This window comes from Phoca vitulina, unplaced genomic scaffold (genome assembly GCF_004348235.1).
Source record: "Phoca vitulina isolate PV1807 unplaced genomic scaffold, GSC_HSeal_1.0 scaffold7, whole genome shotgun sequence".
Lineage (NCBI taxonomy): Eukaryota > Metazoa > Chordata > Mammalia > Carnivora > Phocidae > Phoca > Phoca vitulina.
Window position 1 is genome coordinate 36,634,298 of NW_022589710.1, and position 14,103 is coordinate 36,648,400.

At 55.2% G+C, this 14,103-nt stretch overlaps 1 protein-coding gene across 7 annotated transcripts in view; it reads left to right on the forward strand.

Moving 5' to 3' along the window:
• Positions 1–14,103, forward strand: part of PLEKHG3 (pleckstrin homology and RhoGEF domain containing G3) — a 42,018-nt gene that overhangs the window by 16,636 nt on the left and 11,279 nt on the right. For all 7 annotated transcript variants that reach the window (XM_032405300.1, XM_032405298.1, XM_032405302.1 and 4 more), the window contains exons 2-8: positions 9,449–9,838; positions 10,983–11,080; positions 12,312–12,381; positions 12,724–12,770; positions 12,879–13,029; positions 13,118–13,249; positions 13,490–13,672. In XM_032405300.1, the coding sequence (XP_032261191.1) occupies positions 9,488–9,838; positions 10,983–11,080; positions 12,312–12,381; positions 12,724–12,770; positions 12,879–13,029; positions 13,118–13,249; positions 13,490–13,672 (1,032 nt within the window). In that variant the 5' untranslated portion in view covers positions 9,449–9,487. The remainder of the gene's footprint in view (positions 1–9,448; positions 9,839–10,982; positions 11,081–12,311; positions 12,382–12,723; positions 12,771–12,878; positions 13,030–13,117; positions 13,250–13,489; positions 13,673–14,103) is intronic.

The following is a 14,103-nucleotide window of genomic DNA, read 5'->3' on the forward strand; positions in this document are numbered from 1 at the left end:
CAGCCTTGAAGTCCCAGACTGCTCACGACCCCACTCTCTACTTCCTCTTGTTATTGGGGCACTTGTCTTGCTTCTCCTGATAGAGGATCAACTGTTGAGAGCGGGCTGTGTGTGTGATTCATCTCTGTCTCCCACAAGGCCGCCACAGTGTCTTTGTGCAAAGTGAGTGCTTGAAAATACTTGTCCAGTGAATTCTACAGCTCACAACTTAGGCAGGGCGGGGACTGTTCTCCCCAAATGAGAGGGTGGACACTGTGGCCAGATTGCTCACTGCTTTGCTCCTTATCACCCAGCTGCTGAAGAGCAGAGCTGGGGTGGGTTTGGAGCCGGGCTGGCTGGTCTCCCCGGCTCACTCATACTCATTGTGTCATTTTGCTGCTCTCCCCCTCTTTGATATCCCCTGCGATTTAGGAAATGGGTGAACAGCAAGGCTTTCCTCGTACCTTGAGTTTTTGTCTTATGTCCTGGTCCTTCACATGTCCACCTTGCAGCTGGATTTCGTTTTTTCTTTAAAACCCAAGGGCCTGTGTCAAGGATGGTTGTTACTGATCACTTATTTGTGCTTTTGCCACCTTCCATTTCCTGCAATTCTGTTCCTGCTTACGCCTGGTGTCCTCTGTCGTTCTGTTCCTCTTTAGCTGCTTGCAGTACACGTTGTTTTTCCCTGTGGAGCCCTGAGGAATGTGCCCTGCCTGCCGCAGCAAAGGACTCTGACTCACTTAGACTTCATCTTCTGCTTTGCCCTTCTGTCAGGCATGGCTATCAGACTGTTTTCCTTTCCAGCTGAATTGCTTTATATTTTCCCATATAAGATCGTGGTTCGAATCAATGTCGGGATTATACATGATGAATGTCTGGCGGGCGAGGATTAGGTCATGCTAGTTCACCAAGTTGAACACTTTCATCTTTATTATTGATTTGAGATGTGGATAAAAATTATAGGCATAAATCAGAAAAAAAAAATCTCTTGGCCCAGTGCTTGTGAAACAAATAATAATTTATCTGTCCTTGTCATCCTACCCCTTAGGGTGGGCTTACTGCGTGGCAGAGGTCGTGCGCATTGCTCTGTATCCTCTCAGTCTTGGAGACCCAGTCAGGTGCGTGCTTTTATTTTCATTTTGCAGATGAGGAACTTGAAGCTCCGCGAGGTCGGGTGACTTGCCCAAGCCCACACGGGGCCAGTCAAGTGGAGTCGCTGGGGTTTAGACCAGATCTGCCTGGCTCCAGAGCCTGTGGATCCATTTAGTGCGTGGACTCCCGTGCACACATGTGCATATTCTGTCCTCTTCTGCTGGGGACTCAGAGGGTCCTAATGGAACCCCTCTGTTCCCACTTGCTTCCTGCTGAGATTCTCCAGTGCCTTTGAACGTGATGCAACAGTAAATGCTGCAACTGTTGAAGGTGCGGCTCACATTTCCTCACCGCCCCCACCCCAGCCTAGGGGCCTCCAAACCAGTAGCCCCTGCCCCCTGCGGTGGGGACAAGATGGCTGATTTGCAGGGCAAGGTTCCTGAAGTTTGCTGGTAAGGCGTGGAGGTCCTGTGAGCCTTTTTGGCCTAGTGATGAGAGAGGTGGGGCCTCTAGGAACACCGAGTCTGATTTCTAGCCCCGGCTTTAGCTGCTCCATCTTCTGGGGACATTGTGTCATTTCCCTGCCTAATGATGAGCTGTGCTGGGAGCCACGTTGACCTACCCTGGCTGTGAGCAATAGCAATTTCTGATCAACAGTAATTGTTCTCATGTGCCTTTAGTATGTATGTATATGAAACTTCCTGGTAGACGGCTTTTCCTGGGCTATTTGTAGGGGGACCTTATTATAGTCTCTTCTCCAAATTCCAAAGTGGTTCCTTGGCCATTTTTCCCTTCCTCTCAGTTTTTTGTGGCTGGTCACTTGATATGTGGCATGATGGTAAGGCAGCGATGCCCTTGCTCTAGTCCCTTGTCTGGGGCCAAGTAGGACAGGCTTGCTAGGCTGACTGAGCAGTCACTGCTCCTGGGTACCTCATGGCAGATTGGAAACTTGCTGGTAGTGACTAATGTGGAAACTCATTAGTTTCGGAGGATCTGGCTCAGCCCTTGGTTTTGACCACTGTTTGTCTATGGGACTGGTGAGAGATGCTGCAGCACCATCCCGTAGACCTTCCACGGGTGTTTATTGAGCACCTGGTATGTACGTTGCTCTCTGGGGGGTGAAGGAATGGTACAAGAAAGCAGGCCCAGGGCACCTGGGTGGCTCAGTCGGTTAAGCGTCTGCCTTCGGCTCAGGTCATGATCCCAGGGTGCTGGGATCGAGCCCCATCATCGGGCTCCCTGCTCCGCGGGAAGCCTGGTTTCTTCCTCTCCCACTCCCCCTGCTTGTGTTCCTTGTGTTCCCTCTCTCGCTGTGTCTCTGTCAAGTAAATAAATAAAATCTTTAAAAAAAAAAAAGAAAGCAGGCCCAGCCCCTCTGACCTTTACTGTCTAGTCCAGAAGAAAAGTATGCACATTTGTACCCCCCAGGGACCAGCACTTTAAGTGATACTCAGGGTCAGTAGATTTAAAAGTGTGGTGCATGCGTGTGTGTGTGTGTGTGTGTGTGTGTGTGTGTGTGTGTGTGTATTAGTGTCCTATGGCTGCTCTAACAAACCCCACAAACTTAGTGGCTTGAAACAACACGTATTTATTATCTTACAGTTCTGGAGGTCAGAATTGAATCTGGGTCCACAGGGCTGTGGTCCTTCTGGGATTTGTTTCCTCCCCTTTTCTAGCCTCCTGAGGCTGCCCAGATCCTTTTGCTGGCTGTCCCTTTCCTCTATCTGCAAAGCCGGCAGCCTCTTTCTGTCTGTCCCTCTGCTTTTGTTGTCACATCAGCTTCCAACACCTTCTGCATCCCTCCTGTGAGGACCCTTCTGATTACATCAGGCCCACCCAGGTAGCCTAGGGTTATCTCCCCATCTCGAGATCCTCGACTTGATCACATCTGCAAAGTCTCTCTTGCCGTATAAAACAACATCTGGGGGCGCCTGGGTGGCTCAGTCGTTAAATGTCTGCCTTCGGCTCAGGTCATGATCTCAGGGTCCTGGGATCGAGCCCTGCGTCGGGCTCCCTGCTCAGCAGGAAGCCTGCTTCTACCTCTCCCACTCCCCTTGCTTGTGTTCCCTCTCTCGCTGTGTCTCTCTCTGTCAAATAAATAAATATAAAAAAAAATAAATAAAACAACATCTGTGGGTTCTTTATATCCAGGGATGATTAGGATGTGCTTATTCTTTGAAGTGGGGGGCGAAGTCTACAGTATTGGGTGTGTTGGATGCGCTGGAAGTGGCTGAGGAGGCCTTTCTGAAGGAGGAGATCCGACCGAATTTGTGTAGGGAGAGAGGGTCTGGGATACATCCCAGGTATGAGAAACCACACGAGCAAATGTTGGGGCTGTGGGGTGGTGGGAACAGTGAGGTGCGGGCAAGTGGTCCTCCACTGAGACAAGATACCAAGGGCTTTCCTTCCCTTGCAGGGCCAGGCTGAGGGAGTTTTCTGGACTTCAGTGTGTAGGCCCAAACTTCCTCCCAGGATTCAGGTGGGAGGGCTCCACTGGCAGCCACGATCCCTTTCCTTCCCAGCAGCTGAAGTCCCGCTTCAAAGACCCGGCCACACTTGGTGGCCCCTGCTGTTTTGGGGTGGTGGGAAAGGGAATTCACGAGGGAATCTACATTCATGAGGGGAAATGAGTTTGAGCCAGCTGGCCTGGGTTTGTGGCCCAGAAACCCTGATCACACTGTTTGCACAGCCTCTGTGACAGTCACGTCGCTCACATTGAACATATCGAACACAGTCACTCCCCAGGGAGGCTTCCCTTGTCCTGTCTTAGGGTGCTTAGAGCTCCTGAATCTCCCGAGGGAGGAAACTGCTCCGGAAAGGGGCAACGAGCCCGACCCTCTCAGGGACCCTCCTGTGCCCCGGGAAGCCTGGGGCTGTGGTGAAAGGTGTCCTCCCGCTGGTGTGGCCGAGGGGGAGTGGCAAGAGCAGACCGGCAGAGCCGGGCGTGGGGCGGCGCCCAGCTGTGGGTGACAGCACAGCCCAGTGAGCGCAGCACCCCAGTTTGAGGTCTCGGCGGCCGTTCCCCTTGCTCCTGCAGTGCTTGTCTGGAGGCGCTGTAGCTCTTCTCTGTTGCTTCCTTCTGGTGCCCTCTCAGGAGATCCTGACGGGGGACTTGGGGGCCGTCGTTCTGGGGAAGGTCAAAGGCGGCTGGCTGCCCAGGTTTGGAGAGCCTTTGGAATGTGTAGGAGGTGTAGTTGAGAGATGGAAGAGCCCCTGGGGAGGTGTGCAGGGCTGGCGGATGTTGGAGCAGTTGCCTTTGGGAGAGCCCCCTGCTCGGTCCCGGCCTGCCTCTAGCACAGGTGTGTCGGCTTCCGCTCCTTAGGGGTGGGGGGAGGGGCGGAAGGTGAAAGGATGACATCAGCCTCCTCTGCACCTGGAGCCGGCCTCTCGGAAGCAAACTGTTTTCTGGGGCATCTCCAGAGCTGGCCTGCACAGAGGGTTGTCCGGAGAGCGCGCCCCTCCCTCTCCTGCCTTCTCCACAGCAGCCTGCTGGCCAGGGAGGCAGGGCCAGAAGGGAATGTTGCTGAGTCCTGGGGATTCCTCAGGACCAGAAAAGGAGAGGTTCTCCAGAAGGTTCCAGGTGAGTGCCCCTGTGGGACCATCTTACTTTTCTTTTTTTTTTTTTTTTTTTTTTAAGTAGGCTCCACACTGGGCATGGAGCCCAGCACGGGGCTTGAACTCATGACCCTGAGATCAAGACCTGAGCTGAGATCAAGAGTCGGCCACTTAACCAACTGAGCCACCCAGGCATCCCTGGGACCATCTTTTCTGAAGTTGGGGGTGGGGGAGCAGGGTCCTTTTGCCTCAGTGACCGGAAGCCTGAGGATAGAACATGGGGGCTAATTATGGGTTTTGTCATTTTTTTCTGTTGGAGGCAGAGGTATGGGTTAGGTTGGGGGCATGGTGCTGAGCCTACTGAGGAGGAGAAGGATGTGGGACTTGACCCCAGTCAGCTGTGCTGGGAAGCCAAGGGGCCTGCTGCAGCCTGCCTCTCCGCCTGGGGACATTCAGGGAAGGTCCTCAGAAGGGAGGGCCGATAACCTGGGGAGGTGTGGGCAGAGGAAGGGTGCGGATTGTGTTTAAATATAGAGAGTGTTAAAAAAGAAACATTCCTCTCCTGTCATGACCCCCCCACCCCGCCCCCACCAGACAGATTTGTGTCTGAGCCACTTCTTGGGTCCATCAAAAAGAAAGGCTTGGGGGACCTTCACAGGTGTGGGACTGGAGATACCAAGTTTTTTAGAAGACTGATTCACTGATTGATGATTGGACTGACTCATGTTGAGAGATGGAAGAGGTCATGGCTGGGGGAGACTTCAGGAAAACTGGAAACTGGGTGCGGTAGGAGGAGGTAGGCGTGTGCATCTGGCTTGGGAGCTAGGCCGCTCTCTGCCTGTCTCCTTTAGGCTCCCACTTCCCCAGCCAGACTGTGTCTTCCAGGTGAGTTTTGAAGACCTGAGTTCTAATCTTGTCTTTGAGGGGAACCTTGCAATTTGGGGGATACTAGTGGAGAGGAAGGAAATGTTGCCTCTGGCCCGGGACATGTGGGCAGGTACTAGTGCTGTCTCTTTGGGAGTCTGAAGTACACACACAGTAATGGTTGGGCTCAGGCTTTTAGGACCAGAATGCACTCAAATTGAGTGCGATGGTCCTACCAACAGCCCCCGTGGACTCTGCCTTGTTTGCTCTCACTGCCCCACATGCTTGTCATCCTCCCTTTTTGGGTCTTTGCATTCTTTTCCAGGAAGCCTGTCCTAGAGAGCCTTGTCGTCCTGGGTCTCCTGGTCCCTGCAGATCTTGTCTCATATAAGGAATTATAGTCAGATCTTGGTGACCTCATGCTTTTTCCCTTTTCCATGACCTGCCATCCTTTGACCTGGAATCTGTATTTTACCATGTTCCAACAGGAGGGTAAATGGCCAGAGGTCACAGAGTAGCAGGTCTAGAAATAGCTCTAAGGAATCTTCACTTTCATTCCTTTACCTCCACGGCCTTTGTAGGGTAAATGAAGTATCATGTTAAAAGCTACGATCTTTCAAGACTTAGTAAGTTCCCCACAGCTTAGGCTGAGGCAGAGCCCTAGCATCCAGGCCTGTGACTAATCGTTTGCCTGTGGCCCCGGCTTGTGTGAAATCCATTAGGGAGACCGCAGGCAGGGGCAGGGCTGCGGGAACACTGAGCCTGTGTGCCCGAGTACACGTCCAGGCTCCACCGCATGCTCCTGTGGCCTCAGGTTTCTGTGTCTGTAAAATGGGGGCGGCAGTGGGACTGAGTTCATGGAGCTGTGAGGAGATGAAAGCGGCGTGCTGTGCTGTAGCACTCAGAACGCTTCAGCGCTCGGCTGGCATGCCTCGTCTCAGCCCGGGGGCCTGCTGGGCAGGGGCACTGCTTGGACAGTGTGAGCTTGCTTTGCAGGGAGACGGCTGCGTTCCACCACAGGAGAGTGCTCCAAGGAGAAAAGATGCTTTCCTTTTGTTTCTGGGTTCATAGGGCAATGGGGTCCCCAAAGGTGACCCTCAGAAGGCCCCCCTGAGAGCGTGGTGGGGGTGGAGGGGGGCTGTGGCTAATCTTTTACTTGAAAACTGACCTGGCCAGCTGTGAAATCCATCTGGGACTTGGGCCTTTGCCATTTAGCATCCCCATAGGGGCTGACTGACCCCAGGTTTGATCTGGGAAAGGTCTTAGGTCGTAAGTTTCTGTCCCATTGTTCCAGCTGCGACTGACAGTGGGGGTGGGGGGGCCTGACTGCAGCAGGGTTTGAAGGACACCCACCGGAATCCCATAGGGCTGGGGGTTAAGGACTGGGGCGGAGTTTGGATCTTTGTCTTTCTTTGTGCGGAAATGACACAGTGTTACCCTGTGGGCTGGTTCTGTAGAAAGGCCCAGCTGGCTAATTTTATTTTATTTTATTTATTTTATTTACTTATTTTAAGATTTTATTTATTTATTTGACAGAGAGCACAAGCAGGGGAAGCAGCAGAGGCAGAGGGAGAAGCAGGGTCCCCGCTGAGCGGGGAGCCCACCGTGGGACTCAATCCCAGGACCCGGGATCATGACCTGAGCCGAAGGCAGACGCCCAACTGACTGAGCCACCCAGGTGCCCCATCAGCTGGTTGATTTTAAAGGCTATTTTGAGGGGCGCCTGGGTGGCTCAGTCGTTGGGCGTCTGCCTTCGGCTCGGGTCATGATCCCGGGGTCCTGGGATTGAGCCCCGCATCGGGCTCCCTGCTCCGCGGGGGGCCTGCTTCTCCCTCTCCCACTCCCCCGCTTGTGTTCCCTCTCTCGCTGTGTCTCTCTCTGTCAAATAAATAAAATCTTTAAAAAATAAAAAAAACAAAGGCTCTTTTGAGGAGGGAGGAAAAAGTAACAGTGCTGCATTTCCCAAGGGGCTCTCCTCTGAGATGCTCAGAGTTTCACCAAGATGAGCCTGTTAATTCTCCTTTGTTGCACCTGGAAGGGAGGGAGAAGGCAGGCATGGCTTTAGCGCTGCCCCTGTGTCCTTACGTGCAAAATGAGAGGCTCCTGTAGATCAGCAGGGAGGTGACACCCCTCCCTCTGCGCAAGCTGAGACCTGCGGCAGGGTGCTGAGCTGGAGAGGGTCCTTGCTGGGCTCTCGACTGTTAGCGCAGTAGACGCACCAGTTTGCTCACCATCATCCATTTGCCAGATTACCCTTAAGGCCCCTGAGTCTGGGTTGCTTACAGTCTAGGGCAGGGGATCTCAAACTAGTCACAGTCACACAGGTAGTGGTAGGGGTAATCCTGGGGTGCTGTAAGAGTATGCAGAAGGGGGCATCCAGGTTTGTTTTTGGGGTAGGTTTCTAGAAGGGGGCTGGCTTCTAATCTGAAACCTGAGGATTGGGTATAAGTGACGGGTTGGGGGGTGGTATGGCTTGGGATAGACAGGGTGGGGGTTGGGGTGCGCAGGGACTTGGGAGTAATGTCCAGGCAGAGAGAACATTTGCAAAAGCCAGAGCCCAGGGCCCAGGGGTGCTGGCACAGCAGAGCCAGAAAAGCAGGGGGAAATTCAGGGTTACCAGAGTGATGGCACCTAGATCCTTCTTGTAGCTCTAGCCTGTGGTCTAGTAATTTCCGAGCCCTAGAACTAGGGGTGGAAGGCTTTGGGGCAGTGAAAGTGCGGGTGGAACTTTGTTCCTTGTGCAAACAGCAATGAAATATACATTCTGGAAAGTGGTGTTGGTGAGCTGTGGTCTGCTGGGGTTGGGGTAAAGTGTCCCTGTCCTTCCCAAGAGGCCTTAGCCCCTCCCAGACTTAACTGCTCCAGGTTGTTCCAGGTGGGTCTACTGTGAACAGCACCACCTGCTCAGGGACTAAAGTCCACCTGAGGCTGCGTTTGCCTTACCTGGGAGCAGTTTCCTGTCTGCTGGGCTGCCTGACCTTGCTGTGCTAAAGGGAGTTTAGAGAGACTCATCAGTGGCTCAGCCCTGGGGCATTTCCTGTGCTCTGGGAGCTGGGGTGAGTCAGGGCCTGTACCAGGTGCTGGGGCTTGGGGAGCCTTTGTACTCTCTCCTCTGCCTCCCCTGTCAGTATCTAGAAGGCTTCACGTTCATGGTGCAATGGCTGGTGCCCCCAGAAATGTCCTAATCCTGAGGAGCATCTTACCCTCTGGCATGTGTGTCATCTTAGATCATAAGAGCAAGATCTTCAGCTGTCCTTGCTGGTGACCCCAGCACAGGCCCCAACAAGTGGGCACTTGGGAAGTGCTTTTTGACAATTATTATCATCACTGTTTCGATGGGTTATGGAGCCCTTGCCCCGTGCCAGGCACCACGCTCAGACCTGTCACTGCAGCAAGTCGCTGCATCCTCAAGGACACAGCCCTAGGGTAGGTTCTGAGAGGCTGGGTGCTTTGCCAGAGCCACGGGGCTGAGCTTGGGGTTCCGTCCGAAGGCACCCCGACTGCTGCTCTAGCGGAGATGTCCTCTCTGCTCTCCTGGGGCTCGGGTTTCTGAGCCCTTTATTGTCTTGGATGCGGTCACCCTTTCCTCCTGGGAATGCCGGAGCTGTTGGGAGTCAGGAAGGGATGTTACTTGGGCATCCTTGTGCATACTTGTGGAGTCTGAGGGAAGGGACCTTCTTGACATTCAGAATTGTTGTGTTTAAAACTGTGGTGAAATACACAAACGTACAATTTCCATTTTAACCCTTTTAGAGTGTATGGTGGTTCAGTGGCATACGTACACTCACATTGTTCCTCCTCTATCACCACCATCCATCCCCAGGACTTGACTTCTCTTGTAAAATGGGAACTCTGTACCCATTAAATACTAACTCCCCATTCCCTCCTCCCCCAGCAGCCTTTTACTTTCTGTTTCTGTGAGGATTCTGAGATTTAATTCTTTGTCTGCCCCACCCAGAACCTCCCCGGAGTGCCCTCGCCAGGCAGCGATGCCAGGATGCCCGTCTCTGCCTCCCTCCGCCAGGATGGCGGCCAGGAGCGGCCGGTGAGCCTGACCTCGACCACGTCCTCGTCGGGTTCCTCCCGTGACAGCCGCGGTGCCATGGAGGAGCCCAGTGGCTCCGAGGCTTCCGCCGAGAACGGGGCGGGCTCCCCGGGTAGTAGGAGGCGTCCCCCCAACGGCAGCAGCAGCTCCAGCGGCTGGCTGAGCGTGAGGGGGCCGCTGTCCCCGTTCGGCGGCCGGGCCCCGGCAGCCCCCGCGCACAAGCTCAGCTACCTGGGCCGAGTGGTGCGGGAGATCGTGGAGACGGAGCGGATGTACGTGCAGGACCTGCGCAGCATCGTGGAGGTGAGGCCCGCCGCCCGAGCGGCTGCCTTGCTGAGGCCGCGGTGGGGCTGGCCTCCGGCTCCGGGTGGCCCAGCTCGCTGGTAAACCCACTGCCACCGCTGGAGGGAAAGTTCTCCCTGACAGCTTGTGTCAGAAGCAGACTGCTTCCCATGGAGCAGTGGGGAGGCCTCATGTCTCCTGCTCCGGGGGGAGCCTCAGGCTGCTGGTGCTGCCTCACTTTGGGCCAGCAGAACCTCCTGCAGACCCTCGGGGCGTGGGCATGGTTGGTGGGGAGGGGCAGGGACCGCTGTGCTCACAGACACTGAACACAGTGGGGAAACTGGCCTGGATGTTGCCCGTCTGTGCCCAGATCCCTGCTCTCCGGTTTCCTGGCTACGGGGACTCGGGCTCCTGCGTAAGCCCCGAGCCTCAGGTTCCTCCTCTGTGAGATGAAGAGCCCCCCCCCGCCCCCAGGACCAGTGTGACGTGCTTCATCCCGCGGGGCCCCTGGGCAGGTGGCCGGGTGGCTGCCACTGAGGATGCCCTCTGTTCGTGGCGGAGAGAGACATATTTGTTTCCCGGGCCTCTGTAACAAATCACCACAAGCTGGGGGCTAAAATGCAGAAGTTTCTTCTATGTTGGTTTAGGAAGCCAGAAGTCAGAAATCAAGATATTGGCAGGATTGGGTCCTTCTGGAAGGTCTGAGGGGGAGAATGCATTCCATGCCTCCCTCCCGGCTTCTGCCAGGTGGTTGCTGCTTAGATTTCCTTGGCCTGTAGATGTTCTGTCCTGACCTCTGCCTCCATCTTCCCATTGCCACCTTCTGTGTGTCACTCTGTGTCCTTTCCTCTTATAAGGACATCTGTCATGGGATTTAGGGCCCACCCTAAATCCACTATGCTGTTGTCCTGAGATCCTTGACTGATTACATCTGCAAAGACCCTATTTCCAAATTAGGTCACGTTCCGAGGTTCTGAATGGATGTTGATTTTGACCGGGGGTGGGGTCAGGGGGGAGGAGAGCTCTCCAGCCCAGTACAGTAGGCGATGTCTGTGAAGTTACATTGTCATTGTAAATGCAGGACAGAACTGAGGTGTGGCTGGGGGAAGTGGGGGAACAAGACTGCACCAGGAGGGGCTGGGTTCTGATGCCTCCCTCCACACAGGACTACCTCTTGAAGATCATTGACACGCCTGGGTTGCTGAAACCAGAACAAGTCAGCGCCCTCTTTGGGAACATAGAAAACATCTATGCACTGAACAGGTATGGAGTGGGCCTAACACACACCGTGTTCTGCCTGTGAGGCCCATCTCGGGGCCTAAGGAGGAGCCCTGGATGTCCCTAGTCTCTTGGGTTGTGATATGTGGGCCTGGGGCCTGATCGCCGAGGATGGGTAATGGTGGTCCATCCCTGTTCAGCGGAATAGTTAGCTCCCTGTAGGAGAGAGGGGGATGTGGGACCATGTGCCCTGGGGCTAATGTGCTAGATCGTTTGAGGCCATGTGCATGTTGGGTCCAGCCTGGGCCAGCACCCCTCAGGGACCTGCTGGCCTCTGGCATGTAATGCTCTTCCCCCTGTACCTGTGTGGCCCCTCTGTCTCTCCCATCATCACTGCCCACTTGCACATCTCTTTATTTCTTCTTCACCTTCCCACGGACCCCATGGGAAGTCAGGTCTCCCTGGGGGTAATCTGACCCATTAGGAGAATGACAGGCCAGGCAGAATGTGATGGGGGAGGCTGAGCAAAGCCCGGTGAGGGGCTGCTTCAGGGCATAGGGGCTCCTTGAGGATCTGGTGTGTTGCTGCCTGGGCCCACAGATTCCCCAGGGAAGGGACACTGGTTGGGAGGGGCAGTGCCTGAGGGGACAGCATCGGTAGTAGGAGGAACCTTACCCTGGGCCCTTTAACGTGGGCCAGAGGGGCTTCCTGCTGGGCCAGCTGCAGAAGTCCGGGAGAACAGGCGCAGGGTGACTTGGGCTGGCTGGTGGTGGGGTCGGGAAAAGAGGTGCACAGGAGGAGGTGTCCGGGGAACTTGTGTTTAGGGTTTCCCATAGTGCCCCATCTAAGTTCTGGGGGTACTGGGGCTCACCCTGTTTCTTTCCCTTTCGTGCATCCTTTTGAACTGGGGGCCTTTGGTTCCTTTGGGAGTCTCCTCTCTCTCTTCTCCCCCCTTTAATCTCTGCCTTTGTGTGTTTGACTCCTTCTGCCTGCAGAGGAGCTGTCTCCCCTCCCAAGGTGGGTACTGGTGTCCCCTGTCTCTCCTGCTTGCTGAGCATGTGGGTGTTCTTTGCTCCTCGTCTTTGCGGCAGTGCTGGGTACTTTCTGTGGTTGCTGGCCTGGGCGGGGCTCACTCAGGATGGACGCCCCGACTCTTTGGCATGACACCCGGGGCTCCCTGTGTATCTGGGCACCAGGAGGCTGGGGAGGGGGCGTGTTGGTAGCTGTGGAGGCTGTGCGCTGTCTGGGGTCTGATGACCACTCTCCCCTCCCCCAGCCAGCTACTCCGAGACCTGGACAGCTGCAATGGTGATCCCGTGGCTGTGGCCAGCTGCTTCGTGGAAAGGGTAAGAGGGGCTGCTGGGTCCTTGCCTCTTGTCCTGCCTTGCTGGGGGCTCCGAGGCACAGGCGTGCCCAGCTTAAGAGGATGTGTGAGTCCTGGAGGCCTCTGTCCAGGGGAAGTGCCCGGTGCCCTGTCTCATGGGAAGGGCATTCTGGGGTAGAGCCGGGGGCCGCTAGGTGGATGGAATGTCCCAGACAGATGGGTCCAAAGATGGATCTGCAGGTGTTCAGGGAGAGGGGCGCCGAGTGTGCTCTGGGGGGGTCAGGGCCATGTTTTGGGTATACCCAAGTTTAGAGTCAAATGGGAGTCTCCCAGAAATCACCATCTTTGTTTGGTCTCCTCTTAGAGTCAAGAGTTTGATATCTACACCCAGTATTGCAACAACTACCCCAAGTGAGTATTGGGGTGGAGGGGGAGACAGTTATTTTGTGGGCCTGGAGCACCCCACATCCCTGTGTAGGCCTTCCCAGGTGGTGATGGCCCCTTCTCCCCCACCCCCAGCTCAGTGGCCGCCCTGACCGAGTGCATGCGGGACAAGCAACAGGCCAAGTTCTTTCGGGACCGGCAGGAGCTACTACAGCACTCTCTGCCCTTGGGCTCCTACTTGCTGAAGCCCGTGCAGCGCATCCTCAAGTACCACCTGCTGCTCCAGGTAGCCCAGTGGTCTTCCTGCGGATGTGGGGGGCCGGGGGAGGGCCAGGGCTGAGTCTGGGCTGCCTATGCTCCTGTCTCCCGCACAGGAAATTGCCAAACATTTTGATGAAGAAGAGGATGGCTTTGAGGTGGTGGAGGATGCCATTGACACCATGACCTGTGTGGCCTGGTACATCAACGACATGAAGAGGAGACACGAGCATGCGGTCCGGCTCCAGGTGCTCCAGGGCTGGTCGCTGGAGGGACAGGCTGGCTGGTGGGCAGGGTGCGGCCTCCTTGCTGGGGGGAGCCGAGGGTGGGTGTCCCTGCGGGGCAGGCTTCTCTGGGGGGGCCCTTGTGGCAGTGTGTATCTGATGGATGCGGGTGGTGGCTGTGTCTGTAGGAGTTTCTGGGGTTTCGTGTCATCCCCAGAGGGTCACGAGTAGCCTGACTCTGGGGTCGGGGCTTCTCTGCTGTAGGAGATTCAGTCGCTGCTCATCAACTGGAAGGGGCCGGACCTGACCATCTACGGGGAACTTGTCCTGGAGGGCACGTTCCGCGTGCACCGTGTACGCAACGAGAGGACCTTCTTCCTCTTTGACAAAGCACTGCTCATCACCAAGAAGCGAGGCGATCACTTTGTCTACAAGGGCCACATCCCGGTAGCCAGGCTGCTGTCACGGCCTTTGCCCTCTTTCCCCCTTGCAGTGGGCCAGGCTCCATTCCTTTTTTTTTTTTTTAAGTTTTGATTATTAATTAATTAATTAATTATTTTTAAGATTTTGTTTGACAGAGAGAGACACAGCGAGAGAGGGAACACAAGCAGGGGGAGTGGGAGAGGGAGGAGCAGGCTTCCTGCTGAGCCAGGAGCCCGATGTGAGGCTCGATCCCAGGACCCTGGGATCATGACCTGAGCCGAAGGCAGATGCTCAACGACTGAGCCACCCAGGCACCCCTAAAGATTTTACTTTTAAGTAATCTCTTCCCGTGCTCGCTTCGGCAGCACATATACTAAGTAATCTCTTCCCCCAATGTGGGGCTCAGATTTACAGCCCTGAGATCAAGAGTCTCGGGCTCTAACGTCCGAGCCTAG